The sequence below is a fragment of the Penicillium concentricum genome, assembly GCF_028827145.1.
Source record: "Penicillium concentricum strain IBT 3081 chromosome Unknown utg000001l_segment0_segment0, whole genome shotgun sequence".
NCBI classification, from domain to species: domain Eukaryota; kingdom Fungi; phylum Ascomycota; class Eurotiomycetes; order Eurotiales; family Aspergillaceae; genus Penicillium; species Penicillium concentricum.
In genome coordinates this window covers 5353416-5378283 of record NW_026622754.1, presented here as the reverse complement: position 1 = coordinate 5378283, position 24868 = coordinate 5353416, and the positions used below count along the sequence as shown (strand labels likewise).

Here is a 24868-nt window from a genome sequence, read left to right as displayed (position 1 = left end):
TATCACTGTCAACGGCTTGGCTTCGGGAAAGAGTAGAATATGCAGGGATGTACTTTAACCCGTACATCCGGGGAAATAGGGCAATTTAAAGCGAGAATGATATGTTAGATTCAGAAAAATATTCACAAAACGCCACCCCGGCCACGTCGTCCAGAAATTAATATAAGAGAAATCACAGATTGGCAAAATATAAGTTGACACCAAAGTAAGCGACAAAGGACAAAAGAAAAACCAAAAGAAACATCAAAAGAAACAGTATCAAGTTCAATCCCAAATTAGCCATCCAGTGGAACCACCAATGCCAATCATAACAAGGATGGTCAAAATGCCCGCACCAGCCTTGTCGGCTGTAGTTATGTCGTAGTCGAGTTCGGGTGGAATCGTTTTTTTGGGCTTAGAACCTGCATTTGGATTCCCTTTACTCGTTCCACCGTCATCATTGGTGACCGGGGCTGCCACACGCGTGATTAGATTGGCTTGAATGACTTCAAGAGCAGCCATCTGCTGACCGAAGTCTTTCGTCTTGTCCCATTTTTGCTCTGTCCACTTGAGACCACACACATTCTCATTGATGCCACCGGTACAAGTCTTGGCAGCTGCCTTAGCAGAGGCCCTTAGCCGTTTTATGACTTTGTCGTACGCGAAAGGGGCCATTTGGGCAGTTTGAGCCATCCAGCGGGAAAAATATCCCTTGAAAGACCGCTGGTCAACCATGCAAGTATTGACGGTCTCGCAGGCTCGCTCGTACATCACGTCAGGTGGGTCGTGAGAGAAGAAAACACCAGAAGCATCAATGATCCCCTCAGTGCGCTCCTTCCACTTGGGATCTTCGGTCTGTTGAAAGTGTTAGATATTGTTTCGAAGCATCAGAATGCACCGAAAGGTAGAGTTCACATACCAAATTATACATGTTCGCTGCGCCAAGCAAGTATACACCAGCGTTGTAAGTCCATTCAATCTGGTTTATTGGCTTGCACCCAGTGAGGTCACTACCTCCATCATAGAAGCGGTACTCGGGGGACATGAATCCAACGTCGACAGTCCAGTCCCAGGCTTTTTCAGCCCAGTCTTGGTAGGTTTGATTGTTGGTGTATTTTGCCAGGCGAGACGCAAGATTGAAGAATCCGCCAGTGGAGATGGTGTTCTTATAATTGTAGCCGTTGTTCCACGTAAAAATCTGCCAGCGCAAGCCACCACCACACGAAGAAGTATCCCAGCGGGGAGCTTGAGTGTTGAAGACAGCCTGTGCCATTTCAAGCCATTGTGGTTGGTCTTCTGGCGGGTTTGGGAAGTTTCGCTCCGCTGCGGTCATAGCAGCGAAGGCCCAGAAAACTTGGTCGTCATTTCCTTCGGTTTTGCTCTGGTTGGCCGGCATGAATGCTTTGTTCTCTCCAGCTTGCCAGAGCATAGCTTGCATCGTGACGTCGTTCCAAGTATCATCGCCCGTGTAGAACCAGTAATCGATAAGGGCGTTGAACATTGCACCGGCCTCCCACCAGTAATAAGGATCCGGCAAATTACCTGGGGTATCACCGGGATTCATACCAGTGTAGTAACTCATCATGTTGGTGGCGACATTTTTGGCTGCTTTTCGGATGGAGTCTTTGATTTTGAATTAGTCGTTGCGCATAGCCAGGCTGAAAAGTAGAACACCTACCTCCATCATCAAGATCCAGCTCTATCGCTTGCACAGTTGAAGTGCCCAGCAGAGCTGCAGCTAGCAGACCCATCCATGAAGGTTGTGATGCGTAATTGAACACACGCATGGTAGCTGATATAGCAAAGTGAAACAGCAACCCTCTTCAAGTTGAATCCCGCAAGAACACTATCAAGGTCGGTAGCGACTTGTCCCAAAAAATCTGTGCAGTTGTTGAAAGAAGAGGCGTCAATCGGTTATCGACACCACCATGAGGCTCAAAATTTCGTAAAGATGGACAGTATGGCTTGTTCCCAATCGTTAGCGCGATGAGGACAAATAAAGATGAAAAAAACCGCCTAGCCAACGTCAGACTCCTCAAGAGACAGAAGTAAGAGGGGGATACGTGTCTGTGGATTGAACGGCCACATTCCAAACGGCTAGGAGCACTGGCATGGTAACAAGGCGTTGTTCCCAAGACCATTTGCACCTCCTGTAGGGGAAATTGTACCAGCGTCCCTTCGACACTCGACTGCATTAAGCATAAAACCCACAATTCCATTGTGGTTCGATTGAAGAGTGGATGGGAAGGACATAAAAGTGCAACGCGCAGCCTTCATTTCCATGGTTTCCTTGTTGGCACTCCACAATAAGGGATCGCTGTGGCATTCCAGAACAGCTGTCAAACAGATCAATTTGATCAGCCGAGGAAACTAGCGAATAACCGAGACGCATGGTTGATTAGAGGAGACAGTGGATAAGGGGTGTAGATAGGGCAGTCTACGGCTGCAAACGAATGCGAGGCGACAGTTGACGCATTCCGGTGTTGTAACTGTATCCCTGTCCGGCCATCGGTTGTTCTTGCACGCGTGAATTAGAGAATACAATCCCATTGTTAAATTTCTCTCATCTGGGAGACTACCATGTCGATGTAAAACAAACGCCACCCGTGTTTAAGGAGTTGTCCTACAATGCAGGGGTTAGAGCCTAGGAGTTCTCGGCATACCGCAGGGTGAACTCCCTAAGGGAGGCTGTGCATGTTGTGAGAATGATTTTTCTAAGCCAGCCCCCAGGCAATCATTCTTTGAAAAGAGTAGAAGCATACGAGTCTCCCGGTGTCTACAAGAAGTGATCCATTATTTGCCGAATGGGATGAAAGCTATTGGGGCCTTGGGGCCTTAGTGCCTTGATACCTTAACGTATTTCACATGCGAGTGGTCCACACAAGCGAGTGGTCCACGCCAAAACACATAGTAAAAGCGATAGATTACAGCATGTCAGTGCAGCAACGATTGTCTATATAAACTGTTTTTTATGACCTAGTACATTTTAAATGATATATAGCCACTTTTTAGAATTTTAGGTGATTTAAAACATAAGTGATTGAGATATATATATATATCCAGAGTTTAGCACTGTAATTTTCAATACGACAACAATATAGATGTTTGATTTATTTGAAGTTGACATATAACACTAAAAATACTTATCGATTGCTATCGGCCAGTCATGAAATTAAATAAAAACGTTGGTTGTTGAAATACAAGTGACAACTATATCGCTTTTACTATGTGTTTTGGCGTGGACCACTCGCATGTGAAATACGTTAATGCCTGAATGATATTAACGCCAGACATTTATGCCTGACCAATCAGGCATGAATCATCACAAAATCCATAATCGTGGACAGCTTGCCGTCTCCACATTGGGACGAAGTTCTCCGTACGGATATTCAAGTAACAACATTTTTTTATTTCAGACTTGGATTTGATATTACCAAGAGATCTGCACGGCAGGATGCAACCCCCACAAATCCCAAGAGGACTAAGAATAAAAGATCCTGATAAGGCCAGAATAGGAATATGCCCAGTCCATCATCTCTCATCGGAACAGAAATGAAACCCGATCATCCTCACAGCTCGACTAGCCAGACTTCTCAAACTCTGTTTGGGCAATTCCCCTGGTGATCCTGCGCAGAACCGGGAAAGATTGCAGGTTTGCCGGAATCCCCGTATGAACTAGTCCTAGCCCAGAAAGTCGTCGGAGAAGATCATCCAAACAAAACAACCTTTATCCCACGGTCGTATGAACCTTCAACCGTGTGACACAGTGTTACTTCGCCCTGAACGCCACTTCGTGAGTTTTATGTTTTAAATGAACAAGCTGTCGCATACAAATTGCGATACAAGCTCAGCATCACTACTGGTGTCTGAAGAACCAGAGCAAACGAAATGATCATGTTCAAGAACATGAGTAAGCTTTGCATAGCACTGGCTTTTAGCGCCAGTGCTTGTGCAGCGGTAGCAGGCCCCAAACCCCTTGTCGCCTCTGCCGGTGACATTGCTGCTATCCCGGGATGGCACCTCCAATCATCGACAAAAGTATCAGGCAAGCTGGATGTACTCTCCACCCCAGGAAAAGACGTCTCATCATGGTATCGGGTTGGTGCTCGTGGCACTGTCATGGCCGGGCTTATTGAGAACGGGGTATACAACGAGACGGAATTGTTCTATTCTGACAATATGGATGATATTGCTGATCCTTCCACCTTCGACGCACCCTGGTTTTATCGAGAAGAATTTACGTTGAGCCCATCCACCGGCCAGCATTTCACCCTAAAGACACACGGAATTACATCCAAGGCAGACATCTATCTGAATGGAGTGCTCATTGCATCGAGCGACGATCAGCAAGGCTCCTACGGCGGCCATCAGTACGATCTGACCAAACATGTCAAGGAAGGAGCCAATTGTCTTCTCATTCGTGCGTTCCCAACGAACTATCTTCGCGATCTTGCTATGGGATTTGTGGACTGGAATCCCTACCCAGCCGACAATGGCACCGGCGTTTGGCGAAACGTGGAAATTTCTCAGACTGGAGCGGTCTCAATGTCGCCGTTCCGCGTCCTCACCGATTTTACTCAGTCCAACTCCAAGCCTGTCAAAGTCACCTTCCGAACTGATTTGATCAACCACGAATCAACTGTTCAGCAGGTAATGGTCAAGGGCACCGTCAAAGGACCAGATGGCTCCGCACCTATGCCAATTAGCGGGACCTTTGACTTGGAGTCAAACGAGAAGAAAACGGTGTCTATAACTGCGACCATTGCGAACCCTGATATTTGGTGGCCTGCCCGTTGGGGTCAGCAACCTTTGTACACAGTACAGGCCGACGCCATCATCCAGAAACCCAAGAAAATGGTGTCAGATAGTTCAATTAGCCAACAATTTGGAATTCGCCATGTATCTTCCAAGTTGAACAAGTTCAATGATACCGAATTCTCTGTCAACGGCGAGCCTTTCCAGGTCATCGGAGCTGGATATGGGCCGGATATCTTTATGAGATTCGATATTGACAGGGTACAGAAGATTTTCGCCTACATGTTAGACATGGGACTCAATACTGTGCGCTTGGAGGGAAAGCAGGAGCACCCAGAACTTTATGACCTCGCAGATAAAATGGGCATGATGGTCCTGGCGGGATGGGAATGTTGTGATAAATGGGAAGGATGGGAGGTAAGTCTTTTCAAGTCTCTACCTGAGGGGGCAGACTACTGACAAATGAAATTCTAGTACAATGATGAGGCCGACGGTGTCAAATGGGGAAATGCAGATTACCCCGTTGCGAAGGCGTCAATGCTGCACGAGGCAGAGATGATGCAAAGCCATGCTTCAATGCTTGGATTTTTGGTTGGCTCTGACTTCTGGCCAAATGACCAGGCCACCAAAATTTATCTCGATGCCCTTAAGGCTATGGATTGGCCCAACCCAATCATTGCATCAGCCAGCAAGCGTGGTTACCCCGACGCTCTTGGACCATCCGGAATGAAGATGGATGGCCCGTACGATTGGGTGCCCCCGAATTACTGGTACAACAACAAAGAAGGAGCGGCATTTGGCTTTGGATCTGAATTGGGCGCCGGAGTTGGAACACCCGAGATGGGCAGCATGAAAAAGTTCATGTCTGATGCTGATCTGGAAACACTCTGGAAAGAACCAGATGCAGAGCAATATCACATGTCCCGTTATGATTCGCAATTCTACGACCGTTCGCTCTACAACAAGGCTCTCTTTGCCCGATACGGAAAGCCATCTAGCCTGGAAGACTACGTCATCAAAAGTCAGATGGCAGATTATGAGGCCACCCGATCCCAATTTGAGGGATACAGCACGCAGCAAAATGCCACTCGACCTGCCACGGGACTTATATATTGGATGTTGAACAGTGCCTGGCCAAATCTGCACTGGCAATTGTTTGATTACTATCTCAACCCTATCGGAGCCTACTTCGGAACCAAGGTTGGAGCGCGGGAGGAACACGTGGCCTATGATTACCAGAACGAGAACATCTGGTTGATTAACCACTCGCTTGAAAAGACTGGAAACCGGCACATCAAGATTGATTTCATTGATTCAAATGGCAAAGAACTATCCGCAACCACAGTGGACAGCAAGACAACGCCTCATTCCTCAAAAGTGGTGGCTTCACTTGCGGGAGTTAAAAAGCTCAAAGATATTGGCTTCCTCCGTCTCACACTGAGTGATCCCAAATCCAAAGCTGTCCTTAGTCGCAATGTCTACTGGCTCTCTCCTACCACTGATGTCTTGGACTGGTCCAAGTCTGATTGGTTCACCACACCAGTTACCAAATTTGCCAAATACACCAAGCTGCAGACACTGAAACCGGCTACTTTGAAGGCTTCACTACAAAATATGCCACTGCAGACCCTGGAGATGAAGTCTCCAACAGATGATGGGCTGACTCATGCTGAGGTCGTGCTCGAAAACCAATCTACGGGACCGGCAGTCTTCATTCGTCTGAATGCTATCAATAAACTCGATAACACGGAGATCGCACCGGTCTACTGGTCTGACAACTATGTGACTCTTTGGCCGAAAGAACAGCTCCGGTTGACTGTTTCATTCAAGGGAGACATCAAGAATACCCTGATCGAAGTCACAGGAAGGAATGTGGAGAAAGTGACCCTCAAGCCTCAGGGTGTTTGAGATGATGAAGGGTTCCATGTAGCCTAGGGGATGATGTGGATTTATATTAAGACCGACAGCTTTGCTTGTAAATGAAGAAGCCGTTAGCCCACTTGCTATATAAAGAAAGGCCTTTTGAGATCTCGAATACAAAGTCCATTAAATATAGTGGTAATTGCGGTTTGAAGAATCATCTCTGCTGATTTCTCATTACCGCCTGTTGTATAGTCGCACTTGACCTCATACACCGCGAATATAATATCCCCCAAAGCATTTGGCCGGAGCATCATATAAATTACGAACAAGTACACAAAAGAAAGGCTTCAGCTTTCGTAAATTCTTTGTATTGCGTCGCTATATTGCAAACAGAACTTGTGAATTAAATATGAGAAAACAGAAAAAAGCAGATGTTCCTCGGAATCTCCGAGGAAGTATGTTCAGCGGAAAAAGAAAAAAATTCAAACAAGCCTGGAGTGCAGGATATACAAATATCACATAGCAGTAACCTGCTCTATTTGTGAGCAAGCTTTTGCAGTCTTTGTCGGCAACAAATTCAACACATGTAACATCTCCGACCCAGAATACTCGACCCCAAGAACAGTGGGTGTTTTGATATCTTCAGAGTAAAATATATTGAGATGCTGGCCCTTTGAGGTGCATAGTGAAGGTGTCTTTGGAATGTCCGGAAAGGTTAAGAGACCCTTAGCAGGCGTACCGTCCCACAGATAATATAACGAGATACTTTGCAAAGCCAAAAACCCTTGACTCAGTTCCTTGAGGACTGGAGTCCAATCGCTCCCTGGTGCTAGGGAAACATGGTGTAGTGTGAGTGAAGTCAAATTTGGGCGGATATTGCCGAGTAACTTGTGGAGATCGGGGCCCCGTATGGATGTTCGGAACAAGGCGAATTCGCGCAGTTGGGAAAAGCTGGCGCTCTCAGCCAGTTCATGCATGAATTCAGATGCCAAGTCGTGTGAGCCGAGCTTTAACAGGAGGGTTTGGAGGTTTGGGGCGCTAAGAACCAACTCAAGCAGGAAGCCGAAATTATCCAACATGAGATATTGTTCTAAAGAGAGTTCTTGTAAATTGCCCCACACAATCTTGAACTCCGGTTGACGATAGAGGAGCTTGGGAAGACGACGCATGTCCATGATCAAGGTACGGGAGCGGGAGTTGGCAAAGATAAGATGGAATGACGAAACCGGCAGAGAATCGACAACCAGAGCAAAGAACACGGCAACAGCGTCCGTGGTGGTGACATGGCTCATATCTGGATGACCCTCCGGGTATCGACAAAAGATAAAGAATGATCGACAATTAGTCAAGTTGTGGATCAAATTATCACGCAGAGAGCGAATCGCCTCGACCTCGAGAGGAGCGGAGATAGGACCCCATGGATGACGGTCCCATATCAAGCCGCGACCGATCCCATTTTGGAGCATGAAGGCCAATCCGTTCACATAAGGCCGTAACGCGGTGTTTTGCGAGAGAGCATTGATACGGCGTAGACTGTCTCCCGAGAGGTCGGTCCTGATGGATGAAAAGAATCGCTGCGCAAAGTGATGGAACGTTTTCCTCTGGAGCTTGCGACAAACTAAACGTAGTGCTACTAAACTATCTTCATCGATAAAGCCTGCGATCAACTCGACCAGCTCAACTGGGAGGGTGGGGAGGTAGGGGCCTGATTTCATGGTATCTACAGAGAGGATGACGAAAGGTGGAGAAGGTGGAGAGCTACCCCAGATTTCCGCCATGTGCTGTTTCTATTGCCCACTTCCAAAGTTGACATTCAGATCCCCTAGGATCCGAGGTCGTAATGTGATATCTTACGTTGAAAGATATTGGGACTACTGAGAAGGCCCAGAGAGAAAGGAGGGAGAGAGTTGTATTGGGGAAGGAGCAAACCCCGAACCATCTAGTTACCTAGTTAGTTATTTGAGGGGTCGATGCCTGATCCCGAGGGCACCAACCACAACAAAAGACTTGAGGCGAAAATCTCTCTCTACTGTAATAAGACTCCCAGTAATCATCTCTCCCTCTCACATAGTTCTACCCACTTCTGAATACGGTATCGATCATGTCATAATATAATTTACTAGCCAATAGAATATTCAAACAAAAAAATGTGTTCGGCTGTAGATCAACCCCGCAAATCCTAACATCACTCTCGCTGCTTCCCAGAGTCAGACATCCATATACACTGAGGTATATATCGCAACTGAATGACATATATATATTGGCGTATAAATAGATGGCTTGAACATAGCCCAAAATCACTTGTCAGGTGCCACAGGAACGCACCACTTTGCGAGAAATGCAACCTTGGAAGACATACTCGGAAAGTCACCAGATGGTCAGCATCAGACATGACACCTTCTTCGTAGCACCATCTGGATAAAAAGATGTTCAGGGAGCCTCGCCTAGCATCACCAGCGCTCTTCAACCTCACAGCTTTCAAGAACGCTCTCGAGGCCTCTAGTCGTGGTAACTAGTAGGCTCACCAGTAGGCTCACCAATGGGCGCCTGTGAACACGGTTATTGCGGTGGCCCGACAAAACAACGCTTTCACCCAGCACTGCCATATCGCTGAGCTCTAACCCAAGGCGGAGGTCTACATATATATGGATTTTTGAGGTTACCTGGGAAAAGTCCGACTGTACAATGACATGAGTCCTTCGAAGAGACGCCTGATCTGCTTGACGTAAAAAGATGAAATGATCCCCTAAGAGCAATTGGGGAACTAGACCGATTCAGCGTAATATGAATGTTGTGACGGCATACGAGATACGAACTCTGGATTTACCGAGTCGCTTAGCACACGCGTGAGCCACATGCTCTGTAGCATGTTTCAAATCGACTTGAGGTAGATTAAATGCCTCAGCATTTTGGACCAAGCGGGTAAGTCCGTTTGGGCCCCAGTGGATGGCAATGTCATCAATCGTGCCTTCATCGGCATCGTTGGGCAGAAAATTTGTGAATAACATGATATGGCTCTAGTTCTGCAGAGAGCTTTAAACCATGTAACAAAAATAGGGAGCCAAAGTGTATGGTATAAGTTTGATTCGAAATGATTAAATCTCAGGATTCATGGAAACGAAGTCCATATCTATACACCTGCTTGGTTTCAACCCCCTTTATCTCCGATAGAGGCTGTGGATCGAATTGACCCAAGTTTATCCATGAAAGGAATCGAATTCTCTTTGTGATAATGCAAGCTAATTTACAAGAAACTGGTATACTCCAGTGGCCCCGGTCTAAACGAGGTTTGGAACCATTTGATTGAAAGAGGATGACCTCGCTACTTTTGTACATCCGTTATTCCTACTGACTGGGATGATGGCTTTGTCCTGATCCGTCTTCGTTGAATGTAAGTATTACGAGATATGTGCCAACCGATATATTATGCTTAAATCAGGTTGATGGGTTCGTAACAGGCTAGACAGGTCACAGTGTCTCAAATTCAGACCCTAGCAGTAGAGCCAAGAAGAGGAATAAACCAAGTCGATACGTAGGGAGACTAGTTAAAGAGTGTACTAATAAGAAACAAATGCAAGCTAGGCCTCGCTAAGTGTTAGACATATACAAAGGGAGGGGACATAGCGCCCAGGGTCGTATAGGCCCGTTTGATGCCCCAATCCCTGAATTTGCCCTCAGTATAGACCCTTTTAGACCTCTCCGTAACCACGGTCTATTTTGAATCATTGACCTATTCTGCCACGGAAAAAATCGGCCCAATAAGTATATAAAACCAAGATATGTTTAGTTATAATACAAATTTATCTATCAGCCCATTTTGAGGTAGTTTATTACTATATGTTAACCTCACCTACTATGGTGTATACGCTATTAGAGTCTCTAGCCTCGTTTCCTACACTAAAATCTAGAATCTCACTTTTCTCTCACAATTATTATATTAACGAAAGCATACGTCTTTCACTATACAGCCCGCAGTAGCAATCCTAGACGCAGGCTTTCTTATTGGAGAATTTGACAACCTCAACTTTCAGAAAGGAGTACATGCGACCCCGAACTTTGTAGACACATGACCGAGGTGAGTGTCTGAAAGAAAAATCAAGAGGTGGTCGCTGTCCACTCCCGTAGGTGGAAACGGTGGTGTAGCGGTGTAAGGAGCCATATCGCCAACCTAGTGTCGCCTTTGTCCCTGGATACTTGTGGAAATTCACCATCGGCACCCCTTCTAGCATTGACATATACTCGCCTCAAATGACTGGAATAGCACCGCTGCCTGATGGCACATCGGATTTTGGCCACTTTGCGAGCAATGAAGAGGAGGTGTTCGAACTCGAAGAAGCTGCAGAGCCATGGAGTATATACGAAATAGAAGAAACGCCGAATGTTTTCTATCCCATTTATCTCGGAGAAGTGCTTAACGAGAGATATTTGATTGAGCATAAACTCGGCTTTGGCGGCGGCTCTACTGTCTGGATGGCTCATGACCTCCAGGAGAAGAGGGAAGTGGCCCTTAAAGTCATGGGTTTAGGGGACTGGGGGGAAAACGAATACCGCATGCAGGGCGAAATCCGTCAGAATGTGCAGGATACCTCTCATCTGGTGCTACCTCTAGGGACTTTTTTTCTCCCCGAAAACAAGCATAGAGTGCTAGTGCTTCCTTTGATGGGCCCATGTATTGACCCTATTGCCTCGAAAAAATATCGATGGCTAGTCGCATGTCCGCTGCTCGGAAACTGCTAGGAGCCTTGGAAAATTTACACGAAGCAGGGATTGTACACCGTGGTAAGTGACTATCTCCCCTCCGTCCATTTCTATTATGTAATCTTCATATTATGTTATTATGTATATTTCAATGAATATTTCTTAGATCTAAATGAGCAAAACTGTATGTGGGGGATGGCTCCTCTCGATAATCTCAGCAGGAGTGCGAAATACGAGGCACTCGGTCGGCCACTAAAGCAAAGCATACCATATGTCGAACTTTCGAAGAAAGGAGAGCTTGTTCAGCCACTTCAGATCCCTGAGTACTTACGCACGGAGGAATTCTATCTCGGAGACTTTGGTCTAGCGAAGAAGCTTAGCGATAGTGTGACTCAAATGGGGTTCCCCCCTTCGGATTATTGCTCCCCAGAACGTCTTCATGGGAAAGATCCAAGTCTTGCCTGTGATATGTGGAGTTATATGGTCGTCTTCTCCGTGCTTTATCTTCGTTTTCCGCCGTTACCAAGCTGGATCCCAGGGGGGATTATCGCTGGCTGCGTTGCCCGTCTGGGGCCGCTTCCATTAGATTGGAAGGGTCTTTATATCCGCCCCGGGGTGGATGATTTCTGGTATGACCAATCTCAAACGCCCAATCCAAAGCATAATCTTGCTTCAACAATTGCACAATTCCGCCCCGATGCTGATCCGATCGAGCGACAGCATGTCTTTTCTATCATGTGCAAAGTGTTTCAATATTCTCCAGAAAAACGTCTTACTGCAACTCAGCTTTTACATGACCCGTCATTTCGAGCTATCATGGACAAATATGGTTGTTAATCTGATTTCTATTCTCTCGCCTCCTGTTTCTTCAGTTTCTTATCTTGCCAGACCTCACCTAGCTGTTTAGGTAGCTTCCTGTTTTCTTTTTTGTAGAGAATCAGTCATTTCTTCTCTCTACTCCTCGCCTCATCAAAATGTGTATATTAAAAGCCAAAGAATGTAGAGAAAGAAGCATCCACGGATCTCAGAAGTTCTACGGTTATGTATACGAGCTGAGTTAAAGTGCAAGGAAGAAAGAGAGTTTGTTTTTATAATTTACAAGGATATATGTCGATGAGATCTCATTAGTAGAGAAAAATAACCATAATACCATACATGACTCCAATGGAAGTGTATTAATTTGTATAAAATCTCTCATTTTCACATTATAGGTAGCTTCCAAGGCTCACATGAGTGGCATAACGCCTTTAGTCGTCATAGTATATTCAATGCTGAATGCCTGCTGGGGAAATCCTTGCACATTGAGCAATGCTCTAACTCTAAGCGGGGAATGGGTTCCCTACCTGTCGAAACTGTCTGGAGTAGCGACCCGTCTTGACCAACCTCAACTGTCTAACACGAGATATTAAGTTTGTTACAATTTCAACGTCCTGCTAAGTGGGGGCAGTGGATCTTCAAGATGCCAATCCCGGACTTCTTTCGAGGACTTCTTCCAAGGCCAGAATCTTATGCAAGAGAAATCCTAATATCGGATATAATTGAGTCTCGGGAAGAAATATATCACTTCCGGATTTATGGTCACAAAATGTCAACCCTTCGGAATGTGGAGAATATATATATCCCTGCCTAAGGCACCCAGACATATACTATCACGTGATCACAACATCAACAGGCCCGAACGCAGCTCCACTCAGCTCTTCTCTATCCCGGTGACGGTCCGTTAACGCTAGAAGAAACAAAAATAAAGCTTGAAATAAAGCGCGATCGCGATGAAAAAGATGTATATATAACTTCTGGGCTCCTAAAAATGACCTTTCAATATAAACTTCCTGGCCATGCAGTCTGTGCACCCAGATTCTTGTACAGCAAAGCCGCGTCCATCGCCCTTGTGCGAGGTAGGACATGAGATCGATGGAGAAAACCCCAAGAGCCTGAATCCAAATCAATTACAAAAACAAGAAGTTGATCAAGAAATACAACCAATCGACGATGAACTGGTGCCCGTCTATAGTGTCCTGCCAACTGGCGAAAAGGCCTTCGTTATCATGGCGGGATCTTTTGCGGCCCTAATTTCACCTCTTTCCAGCAGTATTTATCTGCCGGCGCTCCCATCCCTGGCTAGCGACATGAAAGTTTCTGTGTCGCTGATAAACTTGACTATCACCACATACCTGGTAATGTCCACCGAGCTATAGAGAGGATATGAAGCTGATTATCTGTAGATATTCCAAGGACTGGCACCTTCTTTCATTGGCAGCTTTTCTGATATCCATGGGCGCCGTCCTGCATATATCATTGCATTTGTCATTTATCTCGGAGCTAATATCGGCCTCGCTTTGCAAAATAACTTCGCGGCTTTGATTATTTTGCGTTGCTTACAATCATCGGGAAGTAGTGGCACCATTGTATTGGGCACCGCAGTGGTATCCGATCTCTCGACCCGCGCTGAGCGAGGAAAGTACATTGGATACGCTGGAATTGGAATCGCCCTAGGACCGACGCTTGGCCCCGTTATCGGTGGGCTGTTGGACCATTTTCTGGGCTGGCGATCAATATTTTGGTTCCTGGTCATCCTATCGGGCGTTTGCTTTGTCGTGATCCTCTTTGTCTTCCCTGAGACATGTCGAGCTGTCGTGGGCAATGGGTCAGTGCCGCCGGCATCGTGGAATCGCCCACTGTGGACGTTATTCGTACGAAAATCACGATTCCATAACGAACAAGCGACCCCCGATCACTCTACCATCCAGGAACTGAAGCAGCGCCCAAACCCGTTTTCAGCTCTCTTGATAGCTACACAGAAAGAGATGGGGTTGGTTCTCTTGTATGGATGCTTTTTGTACGCAGGCTACATGACAGTTCTCAGCACTTTGTCGACCGAGCTGGAGGGACGATTTGGATTCAACTCTATCCAAATTGGACTGTGTTATCTTCCCATGGGCATCGGAAGCACAAGCTCGCGCTGGGTAGTTGGTCGACTTTTGGACTGGAATTTCCGCCGCGAGGCACTGTTGCAGGGAATGGCCATTCAAAAGAACCGACAGCAGGAAATCGAAAAATTCAACATTGAACGAGCACGCCTGGCAATCACTCTCCCATTGATATACTTGGCCAGTCTTTGCATTTTAGCGTACGGCTGGGTGATGCAATATCGCACTGCACTGACTGGCCCCCTTGTGATGTTGTTCTTCACTGGTCTTACAACCACAAGTGCATTCAATACCTTGACTACTTTGGTTATCGATATCAACTACCAAAACACCGCCACTGCTGCGGCAGCGAATAATTTATTCCGCTGTCTTATGGGCGCTGGAGCCACGGCTATTGCGTCACCCCTCATCAAATCCATCGGCATTGGATGGACAGCTACATTCATCGCTGGCCTTTGGGTATTGGGTAGTCCTGCTTTATGGGTTGTTTTCTACCGGGGGTACCGCTGGAGAAGGGAACTCTCCCACAACCGCGAGGAAGAATCCCAAAATCCGTCTGATTTGTGAATCCCGCTGGAAAATATGCGACCGGAGCAAATATGAAGGCAAATGAATTCCATCTCCAACGAACCGACTAGAATGGCAAGAACCTTAGCTGGAAGCCAGGAGAAATTGATATAATCTTGATATATTCTGCTAGGCTTTCATATAAATGTAATTAGACCTACGTGGTGATGAGAGTATTTGCCTACACTCTTGAGCAAGCAGGAAGGTATTAGAAGGTCTCCCGGTGCACGAATAGTGAGCTTTGTTTTTAGTCACAGGCAGTTTCGGAAAGGCTGACCGAAGACTCTAGTGCAAGAGCGAAGAGATCTGAGACACATGGCCAAGTCTAATGCGACGATCAAGATCAGATCAGATATTTCGAAACCAAGAAAGCTTGTAAAAGCTTGGCATTTTGTCTCCACAGGCTTTATACTCCACAATGAAACAGTTGACGACGCTAGCGCCGAGGATTACGCATGCCCTTCTATATTTAAAAATGGCACGGCGGAAATGGTTCGTGATTTCCAATTTGAAAATATTTTCTTCCATTCCTTGATGTCTCTTGAGCACATTCCACATCTCTTCTCTGATATCTTTCATTGGTGAAATTTGTGCGATTTCCCGTACATCACCTTCATAAGATGTACTTGCTCCGGGGGTGGTCCCCCTTTAGAGGTGCTGTCGCTGCATTACTACTTTCCAGCGCAGCACACGCAATCGACTTAGATATCAGCAGTGAACGTACGCAGAGATTATATTCTCATTCCATGTCAATTACTAACGGCAATGAGAAGCTAACGTTTGATTTTATCACAGAGTCGATCAAAGACGCCGCGAGTACGTCGACGTACGCCATGATGAAATATTATTACGGCAACGAGACCGGTCAAATACCTGGAGCCTTTCCAGACAAATGGTGGGAAGGAGCTCCACTATTTCTTGCACTCTTAGAATACTGGCACTTTACTGGCGACACAACATACAACGAGGAGCTAAGTGTTGGATTGCAATGGCAGTCAGGCACGGACGGGGACTATATGCCAAGCAACTACAGTTCTTATTTGGTGAGCGACGTCATACTCTCGAAAGACAATAAGAGCTAATACCAATCATTTACTAGGGAAACGACGACCAAATGTTTTGGGGTTTAGCAGCTATGACCGCTGCCGAGTTCTCATTCCCGGACCGCCCGACTGGATTCTCTTGGCTCTCTTTAGCCCAGGGCGTCTTCAATACACAGATCAAAAGATGGGATACATCCTCATGTGGCGGTGGCCTACGGTGGCAAATCTGGCCCTACCAGTCAGGCTATGCAATGAAAAATGCCATCTCGAATGGGGGGTTGTTCCAGTTATCTGCGCGTCTGGCCCGCTATACTGGAGATGCAATCTATCTCCAGTGGGCCAACAAGATCTGGGATTGGTCTCTCTCGTCACCTCTGCTTAGCAACTCAACGTGGAATGTTGCCGATTCTACCAATGTTGATAATGATTGTGCAACTCAGGGAAATTCCCAATGGACGTATAACTACGGCACTTACCTGATGGGAGCAGCGTATATGTACAACTATGTGAGAGATGCCCATTTCAAATGTCCCGTTTCATTGTTGTCCCAAAGAATGTAGACTAACCAGGTCCACTACTGCCTACAGACAAATGGAACTACTCAGTCGCAATGGCTGACGGCAGTCAATGGCTTGTTGAATGCGACATTTGACAAATTTTTCATCACCGGTGGCATCATTGAGGACTATTACTGCGAGCCTGCAGAAAACTGTAATAACAACGAGATCCTCTTCAAAGGATTGACTTCTACCTGGTTGGCATTCACTGCTCTACTTGTCCCATCAACATTTGACAGCATTATCGCGAAGCTACAAACATCGGGTCAGGCAGCCGCTGCATCTTGTACTGGTCACAGCAATGGTACTTGTGGTGTCCGATGGTATAAGTCTACATGGGACGGCTGGATGGGAATGGAAGAACAGATCAGCGCGACAAAAGTCTTCACCGCGAATTTGATCAATTTTAACAAGACTGCCCCGGTGACCTCGACCACTGGCGGAAACAGTACTAGCAATCCAACAGCAGGTGAAGATGACACTACTGCTTCCAGTCAAAAGACGACTGCAATCACAACTGCTGACAGGGCAGGGGCTGGCATCGTGACTGCAGTTTTCGTGGCTGGCTGGATTGGACTCATGAGTTTCATGATGTTTGGTGGTTGATCCCGCTAGCATGTGTGTGGCCATCGTTTACTTGGCTATTGTGTATTTTTGCATTTGGAGTTTAAGTTATTTGGTGCTGAGCAACTGGACATATTATATTATGATAGACTTGTCATATGACAAGCGAAGAAATAAACATGTTACAATGGCCGCGTGAAAAGATTTCGCGCAGCATATTGGATCAAAAGTATTGAGTTTATACCCACTAGAGCTTGCAATTGATATTGTATATAGCCCGTCGGTGGGAGCAAGATGCGGGACGTCGATGAAAGTGATTGGCCATTGCACCGAGCGGCTTATAAGCTCACGCAATCCAGAACCATATTCGCTCTGTGGGATGTGCGTCAGTATCTGTAATAAGCTGCCAAAGGAAGAAAAAGAAAGAGGTGAACGTACCAAGAAAGTTGCGAGGCTTTGGCTCTTCCCACACGGATTCTAGTCGGTCAATCTCTTCTTTTCCAGACCAGAAATCCATGTCCTCTACCTTGACAAACTTTGTTCTTTTCAGGAATTTGTAACCTAGAAAAAGACAAGCAAATATGGGAATGTCAATGTAAGGCGGGATAAAGGTCTTGGCACTGAAATGACCAGGAAAGAAAGCATCAAAGCCATTAAAGAATGCCACATTCAAGGAGAATACTATTGCAAAGTAGGCCAGGAACGGCTGGAAAGGTGACTGGAATGGAAGAGTGGACCGCGGGATGCCGTGGTGTTTAAGTCCTTGATAGAAACGAACATATGTCGCAGCAATTGAAGACCACACGATCAATGTGCTCACAGAGCTCAGGTTGCTAATCCAGAAAAAGACTTCAGCTGAGCTTGATGCAACATTGAGGTACACAAGTAAGCTCAGAGCAGCAGTGATCGCAACACAGGCATATGGAACTCCAAATTTCTCGAATCGGAGCAGCCGAGGCGCTTTCCCATCCAATGCCGTGGAATATAGTATTCGAGTCGAGGCATAAAAGAAAGAATTGCCAGCTGAAAATGCCGATGTGAGAACAACGGCGTTGATGATGGATGGTAGCACCGGAATACCGCCATTCTCGATTGCAATGACAAAAGGGCTTGCCCCCACGCCTGCCGCGCCGGCATCAATGGCGTTGAGCAGCCTATGATCTTGAGATGAGACACATAGACCGACAAGGAAAACACTGCCAACATAAAAGATGGCAATTCGCCAGAAAACACGCCGCACGGCTTTGGGGATATTCCGCCGCGGATTTTCTGTCTCTCCTGCGGCGATGACAACCATTTCACTACCCCCGTAGCTGAAAGTTGCCTGAATAAAAACTTTCCAAAACGCCAGAAAGCGCCCTAAGGATCCATCCTCTAGATAGGTATTCATAGGACCCGGGTTTTTCCAGTAGCGGAACCCTATCCGGTCATGTGTCGGAGCTCCGCCGAGCGTGATGATGAGCATGAGCAACATCAAACCCACAATAGTTAAGAGCTTTATCGAGCCAAGCACAAACTCGAGTTCACCATAGATCCGAACAGGAAGGCAGTTGAGGGCGAAAATACTCACATAGAGTACCGTAATCCACACGGCCGAGGAAATGTTGTTAGGCCAGTAGTCGATCACAAGAGCAGCTGCACTTATTTCAATCGGAACACCAATAGCAAATTGATACCAATAGTTCCATCCCAGAGTAAAGCCCAGGGCCTCATCAACAAATCGAGATGCATACACGGGAACGGCGCCAGGTAATGGAAGCCAGGTCGCCATTTCACCCATGCTGTTGATCACCGCGTAGAGATTAAATCCCGTGATGAGATACGCGAGCACCATCGATAATGGCCCAGCCAGCGAAAGGATCTGACCTGTGCCCACAAAGAGTCCAGTCCCAATAGCCCCAGAGAGAGCAAGGAATTGAATATGGCGGGACTTGAGCCGGCGCTGTAAGGTGCCCATTTCCATCGGCATCCTGACCCCCTTGTCGGGTTCGGTGCGTTCATGATGTTTCATATCGTCTCTCTTTTTGTTGTATTCCTCCATATTTTATGAGTGGTCTGGAATTTGTATCTTGTTCAAGAGAGGTGCTGCGGCCTGTCGAGACTGGTCGCATAGTGAAAGTACTGACCCTTCCGGGGTATTGGATATTTTGTATTGAATGCACGGACCTGTGGGGATAGACAGTGGGGATTACCTAGGTAGTATGCGGAGTGACAGCTGAGAGGTTGGAGGATCAAAAGGGTCGGAATCACTAGGGAAATGATGTTGGGGCCAATATTCCCCCAGTCAATGATCGGCGGGCTTATCGTAGGGATGTCCGAGGTCCGAGCCTTGTGTTGTATTCTGTAGAGAAAGTGGGAAGTGCGGGGGAAATAAGTCGCGAACTCCTTTCAAATCTCCAACAGCAGACGTAAAAAATGTCACAATATGAGCCAACACCATTTGGACATGAAATGCGTCGGCATTTTTCCTTTGCTCCTGGTTATCGAAACCTGAATCATGGTAAGAGAGATGCGGGTTCCTATATATTCACCTGCTCACCGCGTATTTTAGGATCATTTGGAGCGTCACCTATCGCTATTCGCAACAAAGCAAATGAACTACGCGATGAATGCGAGGCGACTCCGTGTCCCTTCATCAAATATCGTTTCCCTGAACTGTTGGACGAATCACGGGCTGCCATGAGTAACTTCCTTGGTGTACCGGAGTCAACCATTGTCTTTGTTCCGAACGCAACCACTGGAGTCAATACAGTTATTCGAAACATGGTATGGAGTAGTGATGGAAAAGATGAGATTCTTCAGTTGGATATCATATATGGAGCATGTGGCAAGACGACCAATTATGTTTGTGAGGCCAATGAAGACAGGGTTCGCACTAGAGAGATTGGTTTCATACATCCAGTTGATGACTCTGAGATGGTTTCTGCATTTCGAAAAGCGATTAGCGATTCACGCAGGGAAGGTTATCGCCCGCGCATTGCTATCTTTGACACAGTTTCATCCAACCCGGGTCTTCGGCTTCCATTCGAGGAACTCACAGCGCTCTGCCATTCAGAGGGTGTACTGAGTCTGATTGATGCTGCCCATGGAATTGGGCAAATCGATCTCAATCTATCCTCGTTGGATCCAGACTTCTTGATCAGCAACTGCCATAAGTGGCTGTTTACTCCTCGCTCATGTGCTGTATTTTACGTCCCCGAGCGCAACCAAGCCATGATGCGAAGCACTCTACCAACAAGTCACGGGTTCATTCCTCGGCCGCAAGGATCTCGTGTTTATTTCAAGGAGTCAGCGAATGAAAAGACAGAATTCGTTTCCAATTTCGAATTCGTTGGAACAGCCGACAACTTTTCATTTTTAGCAGTCCCTGAAGCCATCCGGTGGAGACAGAGGGTGTGCGGCAGCGAGACCGAGATTCGGAATTACTGTGTTCAACTTTCCCGCACCGGTGGACAGAGGGTTGCAGATATTCTAGGAACCGTGATCCTGGACAACACTGCCCATACTTCGACAGACTGCTTCATGGTTAACATCCTCCTTCCTATCCAGAAACCTACCTCGGGAGACGGTAGTCTGGTCAAAGAACGAGGTAAGCCCGACACTACGGTGACTGAATGGATGCAGCAGACGATGATCAAGTCATACAACACATTCATGCCAGTGTTCCCTTTTCAGGGATCTTGGTGGGTTCGACTGAGCGGGCAAATCTATCTTGAGACCAGCGACTTCGACTGGGCTGGGTGGACACTGAAAGACCTCTGTAAGAAGCTACACGAGGAAGATTGTGATCGTCGTATATAATAGGTATCACCAAGCAAGGAAATCGATTTGTTGCAAAATACTGGCAGTGTTCTTTCGACTAAATCGGTATATGAGAGAATTGATTAACATATACATCTGTACTAAGCGGCTTTGACCGAGTTATATCCCGAAGATAGTGGAACTAACTGGGTCCCGGTCCGCCTCGACGGCTTCGGCACGGGGAACACGCCAAACCGGTTTCACGTGGCGAGTCGGAATCGGTCTGGAGGCAGTCTACAATATAAACATGTTGTCATTGTTGATTAATTTCAGCCTGAAAACAACATATTGAAGAGTTTTCGTTCGCCTGAAACAAAATTGATAACGGCTATGATCGCTTATCCTCGGTGGACCACTTTTACAGCGGATGCCAGCCACACCTCCGATCCTAGCCGACCTGAGCTAACTTTTAACTGGTCGCTGACTTACACTACCGGGGCAATATGACTGGATAGTGGATATTTAAAGAATTTAAAGCCACAGCGGAAAAGTATGGATCTACTAAAACTAATTTTTAGCCCTAGTAGAGGTCGCTTTGCGACAATCAGGGCCCATTTTACAATGGATTGCGGATTAGGCCGAAGACTAGGAAAAAAATGTGATCAATGGGCTGACCGAAACAGGAACATATACTGTGTTGCCTTCCTCGACCAGTGCCTTGTATATTCCCACACAAATTCCCAGTCTAATCCCGAAACCTTGACATGACAGCATACAATGGAGCATATCAACCAACACCCAGACAAATATGATACAGATACCGACTATCCCATGGACTCTCGCAGCCATGAATCCGACGACACAATAGAGGAAATCGACACCCTCGAGCTTACCCGGATCAACACTTATCGTCTGCAACAAAAAACCACAGTGGGCTCTACGAGAGGGCCTCTTCCTCGTGATAAATGGCTTCCTATGGGTGCCAACAAAGAGTATCCACCTCTGCTCCCGGATTCTGAAGGCTATGTCGTGGAGTTTGATGGAGCCAATGATCCCTTACATCCTTACAATTGGTCTACATCTAGACGGTATGTTTACTATCGTTCCTCCTTGTCAACATCTGTATACACCTGCTAATATCTCAATAGAATAATGCTAGTTTGCATCTTATGTTACGGTACCTTCGCCGGATCGTTTACCAGCGCTGTCTTCTCGGCTGCTATTCCTGGCTTCAGCAAGGAGTTCAACACAAGCAGCGAAATTGGCTCACTTGGAGTCACACTTTATGTCCTTGGCTTCGCAGCCGGGCCAACAATTTGGGCACCGGGATCGGAGCTGATTGGCAGACGTTGGCCACTATCTCTTGGACTTTTCGGATGCGCTATCTTCACCATAGCATGTGCAGTTGCCAAAGATATTCAGACCATCATGGTTTGTAGATTCTGGGCTGGCTTTTTTTCTGCAAGCCCAATCTCAACTGTGCCAGCTGTCTTCTCTGATCTGTTTAACAATACCCAACGGGGTGTCGTCATGTCGATTTTCTGCATGGCGGTGTTTATCGGGCCCTTTTCGGCACCGTTTGTGGGTGGCTTCATTGCAATGAGCCCTCTGGGTTGGCGGTGGACGATGTATATCTCTGCAATCATGGTCTTCCTAGGGTTTATCCTAGTCTTTGCCTTCCTAGAGGAGACTTATGCTCCAGTCATCCTTGTCCGCAAGGCAGCTACCCTGCGCCGACAGACTCGCAATTGGGGCATCCATGCCAAGCAAGATGAGGTCGAAGTGGATGTAAAGGAGCTTCTACGGAACAATTTTGCCCGACCCATTGTGATGTTGTTCACGGAACCCATACTGCTTCTGATCTCATTGTACATCTCTTTCATCTATGGGCTGATTTATGCTCTATTAGGTGCATATCCTACGGTGTTTCAGGGCGTCTACGGAATGAACATGGGTGTCGGTGGACTTGCATTCATCGGAATCATCATCGGCGAACTTCTCGGCGGTGTTTATATCCTCCTGATACAGGGTTCATATAGAATCAAGCTGGCGGCAAACGGTGATAAGCCCATCCCCGAATGGCGCCTTCCACCTGCCATCATCGGAGCTGTACTCTTTGCCGGGGGAATGTTTTGGTAAGTGCCCTTCTTGAAGTTTTCAACAATGTACGGTGTTCAGAGCTAATATGCAACAGGTTCGGCTGGACCGGATACACTTCATCTATCCACTGGATGGCTCCCGTAGCTTCAGGGCTCTTCACCGGAGCTGGGATCTTTTTGATCTTCTTGCAATGTTTCAATTATATTGTTGACTGCTATCCTACGTTGTATGTTACCCTTGTCTATCACTTGAGAACGAGTGACTAACCCAATTGACAGGGCTGCATCCACCATTGCAGCGAACACAATCTTACGCTCAGCTATTGGCTGCTCGTTCCCACTTTTCTCCAGGCAAATGATGGAGAACCTGGGAGTCCAATGGGCGGGTACAATGCTAGGGTGTATCGCGATTGCCATGATCCCTATTCCTGTTTTGTTCAAGGTATACGGTCCATGGCTGCGAACGAGAAGTAAATTGGCATGCTCGCCCGTTTACGATGTTGAAAAGAAACCTTATGATGTCTAATAGATATGAATTCACGTTATAGAGTCAATATACCCCAATGTTATTTTGAAGATCAGATTACCTCCAGCGTTGGATACATAGATGTGGGAATAAATTCAGCGTATTTTATCATTAGACCACAACAAAAACTAAGGCTCTCGTATGGAGCCTACAATATAGAGGCGCCATATCTAATGTTTGATAGATGCCTGTAACTAACTAACTAACTAGTTAGTTAGTTTAAATTCTGGCCTTGTTTGTCAGGCAAGACTTTGTTTATCGCTTAAACAAATGACGTCAGTTGTCAATCAACCAACCGATCTATGGATGGATCGATCGGATTGCAGTTCCCAGCTCGCGATAATCCCACAATCTAACACTAGTCTCGACCGCCTGCCAACCCCTTCCGCATTCACAATGGAATACCCTACGAATAAACAAATTCTTTTTGGTCCAGATTGGGACCTCAATCGCTGGACCGCCTCCGACGACCGCGTCCGTGGTGGATCATCTGTGTCGAAACTCGAGCCTACCAAAGAAGGGGTAATATTTCACGGCAACCTCGACATTGAGACACTCGGCGGCGCAGGGTTTGCCTCACAACGCACGGTCGGAAACGACCAAATATGGGACCTCAGCGGCTATGACGGTGTTGAGCTACGCATTGTTCCATCGGACGGAAAACGATACACTTTCTCCCTGACAGACGAAATTCCACAACAGAGGCCAGATAGTCGTGAACAGAGTGCTCTTGTCTGGGAATATGATTTTTGCCCAAATGAGACAGGCCGCGAAGTGCGTATGTCATGGAAGGATCTGAGACCGACATATCGGGGGAAGCCGGTAGAAGATGCCAGGCCGTTGGACTTGTCGCATATAAGGAGGTTTCGGATCATGATGCGAAGGTGAGCTTTATGTCGATGGGGAACAGAAAATTGGTCCTAATCTTACAGTTTCTTTGGGGAGCAACACGGTGAATTTAGCCTGAGGGTTCAATCCATTGGATTGTTCCGCGAGAGTTACGTCGATACTCCTGATCTCACTAAGGAGTCCGTGGACTATGGTGACGAGAAAACAGAGCCGGTGAAAACTCGAGAGGACAGAAGGTGGTTTTGGGGTTGTTGCCCATCGTTCTAAGATGGTCGTCTCGATAAAATCCATGACCCTGAAAGAATAGCTTCATCCAAATAGTTGGATATAAGCATGGAAAAGATTAGAGAGAGACTGTACAGAACAGAGTAGTCTTAATGCGCCATTCCCGCTCGCGCGAGGAATATGCTCTACCATATATGCAGCCCTAGAGTAATGCATTAATATCCTGGTCTCAGATATATAAAACCTTGAACACTCGAATCAATCTGCTATGTGATTGATGGAATTATAATCATACTGCACGTAACTTGAGCAAAGCGGGAGAGTAGCTAAGTCCAACAGTACGCGATTATATCACATTTATCGTTGTAGGGATCAAGTACCTTAAATAACAATCAGGATCTTTGATATCAAGGTAGATATGGCTCTAAATAGTCCGCCAATGCCTAACTAGGTCTTGTCATTCTCGGTGAACGTC

The 24868-nt window shown here is 46.6% G+C and overlaps 12 protein-coding genes across 12 annotated transcripts; 8 read left to right on the top strand and 4 right to left on the bottom strand.

The window, feature by feature from the left end:
- Positions 1 to 264: 264 nt before the first annotated feature.
- N7517_002051 (glycoside hydrolase family 76 protein) lies at positions 265 to 1766 on the bottom strand (the record flags this gene model as incomplete). The annotated part of the gene is made up of 3 exons (XM_056719781.1): positions 265 to 834; positions 899 to 1602; positions 1658 to 1766. The coding sequence occupies 3 exons, from the start codon at positions 1764 to 1766 to the stop codon at positions 265 to 267; spliced, it is 1383 nt and encodes a 460-aa protein (XP_056583916.1).
- A 2101-nt stretch (positions 1767 to 3867) lies between these two features.
- N7517_002050 (putative glycosyl hydrolase) lies at positions 3868 to 6642 on the top strand (the record flags this gene model as incomplete). Its single annotated transcript, XM_056719780.1, has 2 exons — positions 3868 to 5151; positions 5209 to 6642. The coding sequence occupies 2 exons, from the start codon at positions 3868 to 3870 to the stop codon at positions 6640 to 6642; spliced, it is 2718 nt and encodes a 905-aa protein (XP_056583915.1).
- A 470-nt stretch (positions 6643 to 7112) lies between these two features.
- On the bottom strand, positions 7113 to 8375 carry N7517_002049 (F-box protein; the record flags this gene model as incomplete). Its single annotated transcript, XM_056719779.1, has 1 exon — positions 7113 to 8375. One exon carries the CDS (start codon positions 8373 to 8375, stop codon positions 7113 to 7115), a length of 1263 nt encoding a protein of 420 aa, XP_056583914.1.
- Positions 8376 to 9047: 672 nt separating this feature from the next.
- Positions 9048 to 9605, bottom strand: N7517_002048 (uncharacterized protein; the record flags this gene model as incomplete). The annotated part of the gene is made up of 2 exons (XM_056719778.1): positions 9048 to 9232; positions 9425 to 9605. 2 exons carry the CDS (start codon positions 9603 to 9605, stop codon positions 9048 to 9050), a joined length of 366 nt encoding a protein of 121 aa, XP_056583913.1.
- Positions 9606 to 10845: 1240 nt separating this feature from the next.
- Positions 10846 to 11334, top strand: N7517_002047 (uncharacterized protein; the record flags this gene model as incomplete). The annotated part of the gene is made up of 1 exon (XM_056719777.1): positions 10846 to 11334. One exon carries the CDS (start codon positions 10846 to 10848, stop codon positions 11332 to 11334), a length of 489 nt encoding a protein of 162 aa, XP_056583912.1.
- A 156-nt stretch (positions 11335 to 11490) lies between these two features.
- Positions 11491 to 12132, top strand: N7517_002046 (protein kinase domain protein; the record flags this gene model as incomplete). The annotated part of the gene is made up of 1 exon (XM_056719776.1): positions 11491 to 12132. One exon carries the CDS (start codon positions 11491 to 11493, stop codon positions 12130 to 12132), a length of 642 nt encoding a protein of 213 aa, XP_056583911.1.
- Positions 12133 to 13130: 998 nt separating this feature from the next.
- On the top strand, positions 13131 to 14789 carry N7517_002045 (uncharacterized protein; the record flags this gene model as incomplete). The annotated part of the gene is made up of 2 exons (XM_056719775.1): positions 13131 to 13469; positions 13518 to 14789. 2 exons carry the CDS (start codon positions 13131 to 13133, stop codon positions 14787 to 14789), a joined length of 1611 nt encoding a protein of 536 aa, XP_056583910.1.
- Positions 14790 to 15409: 620 nt separating this feature from the next.
- Positions 15410 to 16995, top strand: N7517_002044 (glycoside hydrolase family 76 protein; the record flags this gene model as incomplete). The annotated part of the gene is made up of 4 exons (XM_056719774.1): positions 15410 to 15509; positions 15585 to 15832; positions 15889 to 16338; positions 16420 to 16995. The coding sequence occupies 4 exons, from the start codon at positions 15410 to 15412 to the stop codon at positions 16993 to 16995; spliced, it is 1374 nt and encodes a 457-aa protein (XP_056583909.1).
- A 304-nt stretch (positions 16996 to 17299) lies between these two features.
- On the bottom strand, positions 17300 to 18994 carry N7517_002043 (Amino acid/polyamine transporter I; the record flags this gene model as incomplete). Its single annotated transcript, XM_056719773.1, has 1 exon — positions 17300 to 18994. The coding sequence occupies one exon, from the start codon at positions 18992 to 18994 to the stop codon at positions 17300 to 17302; it is 1695 nt and encodes a 564-aa protein (XP_056583908.1).
- Positions 18995 to 19368: 374 nt separating this feature from the next.
- Positions 19369 to 20754, top strand: N7517_002042 (Pyridoxal phosphate-dependent transferase major region subdomain 1; the record flags this gene model as incomplete). Its single annotated transcript, XM_056719772.1, has 2 exons — positions 19369 to 19453; positions 19505 to 20754. The coding sequence occupies 2 exons, from the start codon at positions 19369 to 19371 to the stop codon at positions 20752 to 20754; spliced, it is 1335 nt and encodes a 444-aa protein (XP_056583907.1).
- A 717-nt stretch (positions 20755 to 21471) lies between these two features.
- N7517_002041 (MFS transporter) lies at positions 21472 to 23319 on the top strand (the record flags this gene model as incomplete). Its single annotated transcript, XM_056719771.1, has 4 exons — positions 21472 to 21782; positions 21843 to 22829; positions 22889 to 23020; positions 23073 to 23319. The coding sequence occupies 4 exons, from the start codon at positions 21472 to 21474 to the stop codon at positions 23317 to 23319; spliced, it is 1677 nt and encodes a 558-aa protein (XP_056583906.1).
- Positions 23320 to 23715: 396 nt separating this feature from the next.
- Positions 23716 to 24435, top strand: N7517_002040 (CIA30 family protein; the record flags this gene model as incomplete). Its single annotated transcript, XM_056719770.1, has 2 exons — positions 23716 to 24203; positions 24252 to 24435. The coding sequence occupies 2 exons, from the start codon at positions 23716 to 23718 to the stop codon at positions 24433 to 24435; spliced, it is 672 nt and encodes a 223-aa protein (XP_056583905.1).
- Between the last annotated feature and the right edge of the window lie 433 nt (positions 24436 to 24868).